General features: G+C 50.1%; 1 protein-coding gene across 2 annotated transcripts in view; it reads right to left on the bottom strand.

Moving 5' to 3' along the window:
• rnf38 (ring finger protein 38) overlaps window positions 1-14,875 on the bottom strand; it is a 32,044-nt gene that overhangs the window by 15,069 nt on the left and 2,100 nt on the right. For both annotated transcript variants that reach the window (XM_072670201.1, XM_072670202.1), the window contains exons 2-3: window positions 13,581-14,137; window positions 1,012-1,073 (exon numbers count right to left, since the gene is read on the bottom strand). In XM_072670201.1, coding sequence (XP_072526302.1) covers window positions 1,012-1,073; window positions 13,581-14,040 — 522 coding nt within the window. In that variant the 5' untranslated portion in view covers window positions 14,041-14,137. The remainder of the gene's footprint in view (window positions 1-1,011; window positions 1,074-13,580; window positions 14,138-14,875) is intronic.

Raw genomic sequence — 14,875 nt, 5'->3', positions numbered from 1 at the left:
TTCAGTATCTACTATAAAATATTCAACAGCTATACATGATTCAGTAAACAAGATAAATGAGACTGAACATGCTGTAAATGATTCAGTAAACACCATGAATAAGACTGAACCTGTTGTAAATGATTCAGTAAACACTATAAATGACTCAAATGATTCAGTATCTACTATAAAGTATAACAGCTATACATGATTCAGTAAACACTATAAATGATTCTGAACCCGCAGTAATTGATTCAGTATCTGCAGTAAATGATTCAGAACCTGCAGTAAATGATTCACTAAAATGATTCAGTAAAGACTTAAAAATAATCGATAGCAGAGATTAATCATTTAGATTTGCTGTAAATGATTCAGTATCTGCTATAAATGATTCATCTCCTGTAAATGAGGGTTTAAAGGGTTAAGTTGTGAGGTAAAGCCACCACATACTGGACTTCCTGTTCAGGCACCTCTCACAAACACACAGCGCACACGTCCCTGGGTCGTCCACGCGACTCCTCAGACCAGGAGACCTTCTCACACTGCTCCGAGACCACGTTCTGATACTCATGTGTCCATTTGTAGGCACTTCTAAAGGTGGACAGGGGTCAGCATGGGCACTTTGACCGGCCTGTGGCTACAGGGGGCGCTGCACTGTGTGTTTTGATCCAATGCTACTGTAACCAGCTGGGAGAACCTTCCGGGCCCTGCCTGGTCCATCAATAAGCCGTGTGTTGATGGTTTGAAGACCCAGTCAATAATCTTCCCAGAACTTGCCGTGCTCTGTGAGTGGTTGTAATGTTTTGGCTCATCAGGACATATGTAAATGAATATGAATGATATGAATATGTAATTACATGTAAATAAGTATGAGACGCATCACTAAGGTGTCGGAGGCAGACACCCCTGCGCTGAGTGAGGCGGTAACAGCGCGAGAGCTGCAGATGGAGAGATGTGAGGAGGCCAGGCTGAAAGAGGCGACACACACACACACACACACACACACACACACACACACACACACACACTTACCTTATCAGTGGCATCGGCGCAGGCTGGTTCTGAATGGTAGTGATACACCCCTCCCATCGCTCCTGCAGAGACAGCGAGAAAGAACACACACGTGCATTACTAGCAGATACCACACACACACACACACACACACACACACACACACACACACACAATTCTACAGAAACAACGCCAAGACTGTCCGCCAACTCGTCAAACCCGCAGCCACAGTCCGCTCAGCACAGACCAGAGGCGGAGGACACGGCCCCAGTGTCTCAGACCGCCTTCACTGAGCTTACAGAGCAGAAGGGTGTGTGTCTCAAGTAAACACACTAGCAACAATGCTAATGCGTTATCCTCAAGCTAAACCATTAGCCAACCATTAGTTCCAACACCAGCCATAAGCTAATGCTAAGCTCAGGTGAACACCGTTGTCTTGATGTATTGTGATTAGCCTGGGGAGGACAATGCATATTAATAAACATGCTCAAAGCGCTGAGCGAAGAACGCTGCCCCGTCACATCCCAACGAAACCGACCAATCAGAGGCCGCCATTCTGCTGGATCTTCAATCGGCAATAAAAAAAAAAAAAAATAAATAAATAAAAATCTCCTCCCAATCTTAAACAAAGAACAGGAGAGCGTGTGATCCTGGCGGCGGGAAAGCCGGATAACTGGGAATTAAGCAGTGCTGTGTTTATCTGAGGCTCCTCCTATAATTAATAATCGGGGGCCGACTGCTGCTGTTGATGCAGTTTCATCATCATCCTCATCATCATCATCCACTGCCTGTGATCCCACTGTTGTTACGGAGACAGTAAATACTCTAATCCCAGATTAGAGGAGCCGCCTCACGACACTCCGAAAGCTCCTTGTTTTCCTTTTCCTTTGTTTTTTTTATTGCTGTTGTTTTTCCTTTCTGCCGTTTGTTTGTTTGTTTGTTTGTCTGTTGGTCTCTTTCATGTGCTTGGGCTAGTATTTCGTCAGATGACAAAGAGGAAGAGGAGGAGGAGGAGGGTTACCCTTGGATGCTCCGAAACCTTCACTTCCAAGGACAGGGATGAGAGTGTGTGTGTGTGTGTGTGTGTGTGTGTGTGTGTTCCACATGGAGGAAAACAGGCTTTTTAGTAGTCAATACTCCTTTAATTTCCTCTCTGCCAAAAGACTGGGACTCAAATGCAGGAGACGGAGATGGAATTTAAGACGAGGCCCTGTGTGTGGGAGGGAGTGTGTGTGTGGGAGGGAGTGTGTGTGTGTGTGCGCGTGCGAGTGAGAGTGTGTGTGTGGTCGGCTGTTACTAATTACATGATCCTCTGTAGTTCTCAGCCAGGGAGACAAATGTGAGCTTGATCTGTAATATTTCATCTCCACACACACACACACACACACACACACACACACACACACACACACACACGATACAGTGCAACTGTGATGCAGCCAAAGCTCATATGCCATATTGATGCCATCCTCGCCATTAATACAGTTCATGCCATTGCCACCCTGCTAGAGCTGCCCCAGACAACCGCAAGTGCCGTTACCGTGGAATTCTGAGAGTTCATCAGCTGGCATCAACTCATAGAACCCATTGCTGAGACAAATGTGCAAATGCACACACACACACACACACACACACACACACACACACACACACACAGCTTGTCTAGTCCCTGTAGAGACGTACTGCCAATAGAATAGGACTGCAGATCAACATGGACCTATTGGCACCATGCTGCCTAATGCCAGGCCAGGGCTAGAGGGGTATAAAGCCCCCCCCCCCAGCATTGAGGACACTGTGGAGCAGTAAAGGAACTGTGTTCTGGTGGTGCTCCATCCAGTACTTTAGGGAAGAGTTGGGGATGTTGAGGAGGTGGAGTGGTGATGATCATCAGGGCCTCACTCCTGACCACACTGAATGCAGTCAAATCCTCACAGCAGTGCTCCTCCAGAATCTAGCAGAAATCTATCCTTCTTCTCTGGACAGCAGAGACAGTTTCTCCAACATAAGCAGGATCAGCTCTTTTTATTAGCCTTGATTTCAGAAGAAACAGTGATTGAGCAGGTGTCCCAATACTTTTGTCCAGATGTAGAAGAGTTCAGTATTGATTAATATTAAAAAAAAAAAAAAAAAGAAACTGAAATGACCTGATTCACCCTGAGCGCCCACAGACACGGTCAGTTACCCGCCTCACGGTGTTCAGACTGTAAGTAGAGTTTAGGACCGCAACACTACACTGTGTGTGTGTGTGTGTGTGTGTGTGTGTGTGTGTGTGTTGATATTAAACACTGGCATCACATGAACCCTGCAGATGTATGTACTGTTATCTATCCACCTGATACCCCAATACTGGAGCAGTGCCAACTCTCTCTCTCTCACACACACACACACACACACACACGTTATGTAATACTAATGGACATGAAAGGACACCGAGTGGAAGAGGGGGGGAAAGAGAGAGAGGGCGCGAGAGTGCGCGCTGGTGTGAAAGAGTGAGCAGAACAGCAAAAAGAGCAAAAGAGAAAGCGCGAGAGGGGGAAAGGGAGCAGTATTGTCGGGGGCTGAGAGAGCAAGGGCGAAAGGAAAGCGTGTGAAAGGGAGTGGGGAAAGAGGGGAAGCGAAAGCAAAAGAGAGAGAGAGAGAGAGAGAGAGAGAGAGAGAGAGAATGAGGAGTGTGAGAGTGGGGGTGCGCGAGATGGGGTGGAGAGGACTAGAGAGAGCTTGGGAGGACAAGAGGAGGAAAGAGTGAAGAGAGAGAGCGCGAGAGAGAGCAAGAGTGAAAGACCGAGTGAAGGGAGTGTGATGTTGGGGAGGGGGGTGCGAGGTGAGTGAGAGCGAGAGTGTCAGGGCGAGAGTGTCAGCGCGAGAGTACGACGTTATGTTGGAAACATGCAGCCACCACCCCACCTCACCATCTCCACCTCATCCCAAAAGTACTGGATGGAGCACCACCATCCAGCTCAATGCTGGGAGGGGGGGGGGGGCTTTATAACCCCTCTAGCCCACGCCTGGCATTAGGCAGCATGGTGATCTGCTGCAGGGAGTCCTATTCTATTGGCAGTACTTCTCTACAGGGACTAGAGAGGAGGTCGCTAGCGGGTCGCTAGTGAGGAGCCGACGTCTGGAAGGTAAATGGACCTGGTGACGCCGGAGAGCCTCGGGCAGTAAGTGGCGAGAGCGTCCAGGGAGCTTCACCGAGACGGTCACCCAAAACCAGCTCGGCCGTCTCTCCCACAGACACAGAAGTGAGAGAGAGAGAGAGAGAGAGAGGTTTCCTCTCTCGCCCGATATTGATTTCTCTCTGAGCCTCAGAGCACATCAGCTATTTCCATCCATTTCCGCCCTCTCTCCACCTTCACCCCTCCCATTCTCCACCCTTCTTCCTCCTGTAGCCCTGATCCCCCCTCCTGTCCTCCCCTACCTCACTTCTCCCCCTCTCTCCGGCCTAATGTGAGTCCTCAAACACGAGGCGCATTTACACCACGATTACAGCGACGCCTCCACCCGTTTACACCACCTCCCATACCTGACTGCTACTGCTGCCAGGGCTGCTCCTACTGCTAGTACTACTACTGCTGCCACCAGTGCTAATAACGCTCCTTATACTGGCACTACTGCTAATACTAGTACTACTACTGCTGCCACCAGCGCTAATAACGCTCCTTATACTGGCACTACTGCTAATACTAGTACTACTACTGCTGCCACCAGTGCTAATAACGCTCCTTATACTGCCACTACTACTAATACTAGTACTACTACTGCTGCCACCAGTGCTAATAACGCTCCTTATACTGGCACTACTGCTAATACTAGTACTACTACTACTGCTGCCACCAGTGCTAATAATGCTCCTTATACTGGCACTACTGCTAATACTAGTACTACTACTGCTGCCACCAGTGCTAATAACGCTCCTTATACTGCCACTACTGCTAATACTAGTACTACTACTGGTGCCACCAGTGCTAATAACGCTCCTTATACTGCCACTACTGCTAATACTAGTACTACTACTGCTGCCACCAGTGCTAATAACGCTCCTTATACTGGCACTACTGCTAATACTAGTACTACTACTGCTGCCACCAGTGCTAATAACGCTCCTTATACTGGCACTACTGCTAATACTAGTACTACTACTGCTGCCACCAGTGCTAATAACACTCCTTATACTGGCACTACTGCTAATACTAGTACTACTACTGCTGCCACCAGTGCTAATAACACTCCTTATACTGGCACTACTGCTAATACTAGTACTACTACTGCTGCCACCAGCGCTAGTAACTCTCCTTATACTGGCACTACTGGTAATACTAGTACTACTGCTGCTGCCACCAGCGCTAATAACGCTCCTTATACTGGCACTACTGCTAATACTAGTACTACTGCTGCTGCCACCAGCGCTAATAACGCTCCTTATACTGGCACTACTGGTAATACTAGTACTACTGCTGCTGCCACCAGCGCTAATAACGCTCCTTATACTGGCACTACTGCTAATACTAGTACTACTGCTGCTGCCACCAGCGCTAATAACGCTCCTTATACTGGCACTACTGGTAATACTAGTACTACTGCTGCTGCCACCAGCGCTAATAACGCTCCTTATACTGGCACTACTGCTAATACTAGTACTACTACTGCTGCCACCAGCGCTAGTAACTCTCCTTATACTGGCACTACTGGTAATACTAGTACTACTGCTGCTGCCACCAGCGCTAATAACGCTCCTTATACTGGCACTACTGCTAATACTAGTACTACTGCTGCTGCCACCAGCGCTAATAACGCTCCTTATACTGGCACTACTGCTAATACTAGTACTACTGCTGCTGCCACCAGCGCTAGTAACTCTCCTTATACTGGCACTACTGGTAATACTAGTACTACTGCTGCTGCCACCAGCGCTAATAACGCTCCTTATACTGGCACTACTGCTAATACTAGTACTACTGCTGCTGCCACCAGCGCTAATAACGCTCCTTATACTGGCACTACTGGTAATACCAGTACTACTACTGCTGCCACCAGTGCTAATAACGCTCCTTATACTGGCACTACTGCTAATACTAGTACTACTACTGCTGCCACCAGTGCTAATAACTCTCCTTATACTGGCACTACTGCTAATACTAGTACTACTACTGCTGCCACCAGTGCTAATAACTCTCCTTATACTGGCACTACTACTAATACTAGTACTACTACTGCTGCCACCAGTGCTAATAACTCTCCTTATACTGGCACTACTGCTAATACTAGTACTACTGCTGCTGCCACCAGTGCTACCACTGCTAGTACAACTACTGCTGCCACTAGTGCTACTACTGCTCCTTATACTACTTATCCCAACAGCACAGAGTCTTCAGGACTCCGTACACTGAAGACCCAGCAGTCAGACGTGCTCACAGTCCATCCCTGCAGGTAGAGCCACCAGCTTCAGTCATGCCACCAGCTCAACCTACAGGCTCTGGGAAAGTTCATCAGCAGGCCTGTCTGCCTTTGGCTGAGGCCTACCCTAAACCCTACCACACTAACCCCTTTTAGTGTGCCTTAAGAGTGATGCCTGTGTACACACACACACACACAGACACACACACACACACACACACACACACACACACACACGTCACTCAGTCAAATGCACAAGGGGAACCTCGTCACTGCACCAGAGAGTCGTTTGCATAACTGTAACCAAACAGAGCCACAGAAAAAGAAAAAAAAAAAAAAGGGGGGGGGGGGGGGTTGGGGGGGATAGAAACAGTTGAGCAAGAGAACCCGAGAGACCGGCAGAGGAGGAAAGGTCTGTTGGGTTTGGTTCATTAATAAGCAGAACCCGACTGACTGGCTGACAAAGACTAGATGACAATAATAATAATAATAATAATCCAGACAATAAGAGCCGATAATGAGCCTGCGTCTGTTATATAAGAGGCTCAATGGTGGAGCGACTGCCTAAGCGCTGAAGTCCCATTGTGGGATTGCGAGGTTGGTCCTCGATGTTGCAACCATCTGTGGTCTCGCTTACTTCAAAGTTAAAGACGGGGGCATTTGGATTTTGCGCAGGAGGACTGATGGTCCTCTGGCCCTCCGGTCCGTTTACCTCCAGCTACAGCGGTCAGCAGAGCCCCCAAAAACGGAACTGCTTCAGGAGGTTGCCTGGAGACGGACAAAAGCAGCCAAAACAAATAGCCTCTTTTGTTATGAAAATGGAGGAGTGTGGGAGCGCATGTGTGCTAGTCGGCCTCGAGAGTGAGTGTGTGTGTGTGTGTGTGTGTGTGTGTGTGTGTGTGTGTGTGTGTGTGTGTGTGTGTGAGAGCGCGCGAGTGTCTGGGAGAAAGCGAGTGTAGGAGGGGACGAGCAGTTCTGAGCAGAGTTGAGCGAGATCGGCCCAAGTTCTCCCCCTCTCACATCAGCTAGCGAATATTAACGCCCGAAACCTGGTTATCTGGGGCGATGGAGCTCCATCCAATAGCTTGATCGGTTGCTAGAAAGGCCTTCAGGAAGACCGCACAGTAGAACAGTGCACCACCACCCCAGCATATCGGCCATTTCAGCTACTGACCGTACCCTGCTCGCTCCGCAGTGCTGAAGATGGACCCTGACCCAAGTAATATCTGGCTCCCGGTTTGGGGATGAATTGTGCAGCAACAGATGGGCCACAGTCTGTAACTGTAAACCTTCAAAGCACACCTATAGGCCAGGTGTTTGACAAAACGGCCAATGAGGGCGGTCACGTTATGTGAAGGTGGCCTGGCTCGCTGGACCTGTACTGCCCGTCAATTTGACTCCCAGCCAGACTCCCAATTGTTGTCCAATCAAGAAGCTCCTGCTCAAAAATCCAAAACTCCCCTTCAAGCTGTTGCAGTTGAACCACACAGATAAAGAGAAAGCCTTCAATGATGTTTGGAGGAGTAAATGTGAGGAATTCAACCTCAACAACACTGTACCAACTGTTAAGCATGGTGGAGGTTGCGTCACGCTCTGGGACGGTCACCTCAGAATTCTTCAGCATGACCTCAAACCACCGAGCTGGTGTGGAATGGATAAAACAGGCAAACACTGAGCTTCTGGAATAGCCTTCACAAAGTCCTGACCTCAAATACATGGACGGGGTCTGGATGCCAAGCCAGAAGCTTGTTGATGGCTACCGAAAGCGCAGACTTCCACAATATGGGCGCTTCAGTCCAAGACCAGGCCTCCCCCTTCAGGAGGAGACAACAAGCCCCTCTCAGCGGAGCGCAGGAAGCTACTGGAGGGCCTCCCTGAAATCAAGCTGCTCTTCTCAAGGGCACTCAGGCTTGTGTGTTCGAGGAGAACCTGCATGCCTCGCGCTCTCAAACGGCGGTGGAAGGTAAGGCCGGGCGGCGGCGGAGGAGGAAGAGCGCTGGGCTTTGTAGCTCCAGCGAGCCGTTTTAATTGGGCTGGGGGTCAGGATCATTAATTAAACTAATACAACAGGCTAGGAGCCCTTTATGAGGAGCCAATAGCCCTTCATTCACATTCAGTCAATAACGACAGGCCTTTCTCTCCACCTGAATGGAGGAGAGAGAGAGAGAGAGAGAGAGAGAGAGAGAAGCAGGAGATACAGAGAGAGGAGAGAGAGAGAGAGAGAGAGAGAGAGATAGATAAGGGGGAAGAGAGAAATTAAAAGCAGGAGGGATGGAGGGGTCTCCTCTAAAGTCTGGCACTGTCTTCAGAGAGGAACGACACAAAACAGAGAAGAGCAGCCGGTCACAAGTGCTTACAGGTGCCAGGTGCGCTTTCTCACTCACACACACACACACACACACACACACACACACACACACACACACACCATTATCTGACCTGTAGGCCTCCAGCAGCATCATGACTTGAGGAGAAAGATGAGGAAGACAAAGGAGGACAAGGAGGAAGAGGAGGCAGTGGAGGACAAGGAGAAAGGGGAGGCAGTGGAGGAAGCGGAGGCAGGGGAGGACGAGGAGGAAGCAGAGGCAGGGGAGGACGAGGAGGAAGCAGAGGCAGGGGAGGACAAGGAGGAAGCAGAGGCAGTGGAGGAAGCGGAGGAAAGGGGAGGCAGCGGAGGAAAGGGGAGGCAGCGGAGGAAAGGGGAGGCAGCGGAGGAAAGGGGAGGCAGCGGAGGAGGAAGCAGAGGCAGTGGAGGACAGGGAAGTAGAAGCAGTAGAGGAAGAGGAGGAAGACTGATCGAGCAAACACTTTATATAAACCCCCGGGTTCAGTAAACAGCCAATTCTCACCCTCACTTACCCTCATTCACTCCCTCCCTCACCCTTATACCCCATCTGCCTCACTCTCCCCCTCCCCCTTACTGTCTCTGTCTCTCTCTCTCTCTCTGACCTTCCCTCACTCTCTCTCACTCACACTCCCTCTGCTTGCCTCTCTCCCAATCTCCCTCAGAGTCATTCCCTCACTTTCCGCCCACTCTCACACTCCTTCTCTTTACACCCCCCCACCCCCCCCACACACACACCCCTTCTCCTCTCCACCCTCACAGTCACTCCTCTTCCCTCCCTCGTCCACTCACACTCCCTCCTTACTTTCCATCCTTCCTCACCATCCTCCCCCTCACTCTGCCTCACATTCTCCTCCCCCACCGTGCCTTCCTCACCCCCCCCCACCAAACCCTTACACACTCTCCTCCTCTACCCTTTACACCCTCTCACTCTCTCCCGCACCCTCTCCTCCACCCGCTGACAAAAATATGAGTGAACACCTATCGCAGAGCAACTCTCAGGAGGCCAGACACTTTTGTGTGCAAGTGTGTGTGTAAGAGTGTGTGTGTGTGTTCGCTCAGCAGCGGCCACATATCAAAATGTTTGGTACGAGCGGCAAAAAAGCAATTGAATGGGTCTCCAGGCGGCGCACAGATAATGAAACAGGAGTGAAAGGAAGGTACAGTGAGCGAATACTGAATACACCGAGGCCGAGAACAGACAGAGAGAGAGAGACAGACAGAGAGAGAGAGAGAGAGAGAGAGAGAGAGAGAGAGAGAGAGAGAGAGAGCGGGCGAGCTGCATTTGTTCTGTATTGAGAGCAGATGGTGTTGAACTCGGGGGATTTGACTGTGTGGAGCTTCCCTCATTATCAAAGCAGTCTCTCTGATCCCAGTCAATAAGTCAATATCTCTCGCTCGCTCTAACCAGCTCTCTCTCCCCCTCACAAACACACACACACTCCTCTACTGTATGTCCCCAAGTCAATATCACACACATCCTCTAAAACGCTCCCTCACAGTTACTGTAGAAGTGTTTATCAGTGCGGCCAATAGGACACCATACACTACACGGACAAAAGTATTTGGACACCTGCTTATTCATCTCTCTTCCCAAATCAAGGCTATTCATTAAAAAAAGAGCTGATCCTGAGCTTCTGTTGAAGGAACCGTCCCTACTGTCCAGGGTAGAAGGAAGGCTTTCTACTAGATTTTTTGCTCAGGCACTGCTGTGAGGATTGGATTGCATTCAGCAACAAGAGGGGGGGTTTCATACCCCTCTACTAGCCCTATGTCCTATTCTGTCAGCAGTAAGCTTCAAGAAGGGATTCGACCAATCACAGCCCTGGATCAGCACACCCAAGAATGCGTGTCATCAATGCTTTGATGTCCCAAAAACCAGACGCATGTGCACGTCCCGCGCCTGGCTCACCCCCGTCCTTTAACTTTAGCCCCGCCCACTCCTGCTGTTCCAAGCTACAATGAGCGTTTGAGCTCGGGCTGCTTTCTGAAAGGAGCGCAACGCAGATCGGCCAATCAGAAAGGAGAGGACAGCTACATACATCAGCCTTAAAGGCACAGGGACAGAAAAGCGGTCTCTTAAAGAAAGGCTGGACAAGGAGGGTCATGGAAAAACGAGGGACCACAAATACGCCCCAAGGGAACTCTGGGAAGAAAATACAGCCCTAGAGAAACGTCGCATAGGGCCCCTTTAATGCACTGTAGAGCTTCCGGTATATTAAAGGGCCCATATGCTACATGAAGAATACATACGTATGTGAATCTGAGAAGGCAGCAGCAGGACAGTGGCAGGCACGCACACACACACACACACACACACACACACACACACACACACACAGACTGGTATTTCCAGTCTGGGGCCCTTTCACACTGTGTTGTGTTTCTGCTCGGTCACAAAAAGCAGCCATCAATAGGCAAGCAAAGCCACAAGCAAACCTGAGCCTGCAGGAGCACCTGGGACACACACACACACACACACACACACACACACACACACACGATTGCCTTCCAAACTCTGAAGTCAGACTCTTCACTGTGATGATATTGGGGGAGGTGAGGGGAAGGGTGTGAGTGAGTGTGTGTGTGTGTGTGTGTGTGGCTGGGGGTGGTGACTCAGGACTGGATCCTGCTGGTGAAAGCTGCAGTACAGCTGGTAAAGCTCACACTCACCACATCAGACCCGCTTTGGTTTTCTGCACTGTGTCAGCCTAAACTAACCTTTATCCTCCCTCTAACCAACACTCACACCCCTCCACCCCTCCCCCACCCCCGCGCCCCCCCACAGCGGCGGCGCTGGCCAACGATACGTATCCCCATAAACAATCACATACATGAATCAGATTATTCTATTTTCACCCTGAAAGACCTCACAGATAATCCCACATCATAGCGGTGTCTGATTACTGTGCGGCATTACCAGCTCTTACCCCTAGTGGGAGCCCTACTACCCCGCCTCGGGTTCAAGCGCTGGCACTACGGACTACGGTGACTGTACACCATTTCATAACACATCGCCAAAGCGTCTCATAACTGGTTAACCAACCCACACCCACTGTTTTATGGTGGTGAATCGGATCAAGAGTAAAATCGGACCTCGCCGACATCAGACTTGCGTAACCTGAACCCAGGCGGAGACCCCGCTTCACGTGACTGGTATCTGGACACGCGCAGCCACATGCGCTTACATCGGATAGTCAAGCACGTCGCCGGTCAATCAGACTGAAATCTGATCACCGTGTGGGTCGGGACATGACACAAATCTGAACACGCAAGCCGATAGCGCTGGACTGTCTGAGGAGGTCTCGGATCAGACGCGTCTCGGATCGGACCGCCTCCTGAAGTGGTTTTTAGAGTGATTGGATTTGGATCCGGTTTAAAGGCTGTTCTGAATCCAGAGCAAATCCTGATCCTCGAGATGCCTGAATTGACCAGGCCGGTCTAGAACAGCAGCCGTAATCAGCTGGTTTTCGGCAGGCAGGCAGGCAGGCAGGCAGGCAGGCAGGCAGGCAGGCAGGCAGGCAGGCGGCTCGTAGCGTGGCTGCTAATGCAGCGTACGCACTGAAAGGGGTCATTCTTAGGAGCCGTCCTGAGTGGCAGGTCTCGCCGCAGCTGCCAACGCCAGTGCTGGCTTTCGAAGCTCCACTCATACAGAGATTTAGCGATGAAGCAAAACCCAGCATCTAACAATCGGGTCAATTATGACCGCAGACCTGAAGTCACATGGCGCGGCCGTCTCCCACCGGCGGGGGAAAAGCAACCGCCGTGCTAAATTTGTCTGCGAGGAATAAAATTAAGCGCCTGAAACAGAGGAGAACAGTACTTGTGGCCCAAGATAGCCAGGTCATACAGCTCTCACTGTGTGTGTGTGTGTGTGTGTGTGTGTGTGTGTGTGTGTGTGTGGTTGTCTGACGTAGAGGAGTGATCTGGTTTAATCACAGACGACTCATCCAGCTCAGGGTTGAGTTTATCATCCAGTTCAGGCTGTTCAGGGACGTTACGAGGAGAATATTCTTCTGAGAATATTCAGGTCTAAACACATCACCGAGTGGCACAACAGTCTAAGCGTTCAGCAAATCGCCCACAGCTCACGCTATCAACCCTCCCTCTTCCTCAGACAGCGGCGTGTTGAGCTCCTGGCGATACCGCCCCCCGCCCCCGTGATTTCTAGTGGTACTGCTCCCTCCTGAGCAGGAATGGGTGGAGCTTAACAGCTTAAAAGCTGAAGGAAGACGCTCCTATGAAGAAGTCTTAGCTGAGCCGTTAGACTGGTGAGAATCTCTAAGCGAAGGTAAAAGCTATGGACTGGGACTCCAGCAAGAACCCAGCAGCTGACCAACTACTGAAATATCGGGGCATCTGGAGGGGAGACTACAGGGCCTGGTTCTGGCGGCTCAATTCCTCTGGGCCGGGGGTTCTGAATCCAGCCCATTTCAGAGGGCTTTCCACGCCAAAACACCAAAACCAGCCAGGCTAGCAAAGGGCTAACACACAGCTAGCAATGTGAAATCCCAGTGTGCGTGTGTGTGTGTGTGTGTGTGTGTGTGTGTGTGTGTGTGTGTGGTTAGTGTGTCGCGAGACGACAGTGCGGAAAACCACTTTCCCCAAACAGGGAACAGGCCCTCCATTACCATCAATCAATCCCTCTAAACACCACACCTCCCAGCTCTAGCAAGGGGCTGCGAGTTAGCGAGGGGCCTTCCCACAACAAACGGGAAGTGCCGGCTCTAAAGCCAGGCCAGCCCATCCCCCTTCCCGTGCCGAAGCCGAGAGGAAACCTCACCAGGCGGCTCCCGGGCCGAGCTGGCCTTTAAGCAGCAGAAATGAGAAAACAGCATTAGGTGTGAATTACCTGCTCCGGCGTTCCGGTGAGCCCCCGGGCCCGAGTGCCTGTGGCTGCCCGGCGACAGGATACTCCCATGAGGCCTCAGGTTTTCCATGTGTCCGTGCTGCTGCTGCTGCTGCTGATTATGATGATGATGATGAGGATGAGGATGGGTCACTCCCGCCGCTCCGTTAGGTCCGTAGAATCCGGAGCGAGAGCGCGAGCGAGTCCGGGGCGGCTCCGGATGGCCGTGCAGAGGCAAGGCGAGCGGCGAGGGAGCCGGAGGAGAGTGTGACGCTTCCACAGCCGCTGCCGCTGAAGCTCCGAGCGTGGCCCGGCCCGGTTCCAGGAGTCCTCCGCTGTGTCCTCTCGCCTCGGCGTCCTCACACAGGCCGGCCCTCTTGGGCGTGGGCTCGGCACCGCTGGGCAGCTGTGAGCAGACGCGGGGCTCTGGAGTTGCCGGCTGACCGGTGGCTGCGATGGGCATTTCCTTCACGTGGGGGACGGGGAGGGGGAGGCTGCTCTACTGTCTCTGTCCGTATTCCAGCCAGCGGAGCGAGGGGAAAGCACTCGGGGGAAGAAAACTGTTGAAAAAAATAATAATCAGAGTTAAAATGACGTAACTGTGGATCGGAGGGATCAGTCCGTTTCTAAAGGAGTCGGATTAATAACAATAATAATAATAATAATAATAATAATAATAATAATAATACTGAACCCTCACACATTAACACTACCACTAATAATCATAACACTACAGATATTAATAATGATCAGAACAATAACAGCAGATTACTGAACTTCCCAACACCAATATAAACCCTACTATTAATAAAACCCTACTACTACTGTTACCATGACAACTACTGATAACCATAATAGCATAAAACTGAACCTCCTCCTCCTTCTACTAAATAATAATAATAATAATACCAGAAACCTAAACCAGCTTCTACTAATAAAAGTAGTAGTAATCCTCCTCTTCATAAATAATTGTAATAATAAATGAAACACTAAATCAGACACTATGAATGACACCTTCCTCCTAATCCTACATTACCTAATAATAATAATAATAATAATAATCATAATAATAATCTGAACCGGCCACAACTAATAAAAACACCAGTACTAAACATCTGCTTCCAAATAATAATACATTTCAGAAACCTAAACCACACACTACTAATGACCCTAGCAGTCACTTCCCTTCCTACTACTATAACTATAAATATCAATAATTACTATTACTGAATACTGAAACCAGCCACGACTAAAAAAAGCAGTAGTAGTAAACCCCTTCCTACTAAATAATAATAATA

This window comes from Salminus brasiliensis, chromosome 24 (assembly GCF_030463535.1).
Source record: "Salminus brasiliensis chromosome 24, fSalBra1.hap2, whole genome shotgun sequence".
In the NCBI taxonomy this organism is placed as follows: domain Eukaryota; kingdom Metazoa; phylum Chordata; class Actinopteri; order Characiformes; family Bryconidae; genus Salminus; species Salminus brasiliensis.
The sequence above is the reverse complement of the archived record's forward strand: the minus strand, read 5'-3'. Positions and strand labels throughout refer to the sequence as shown.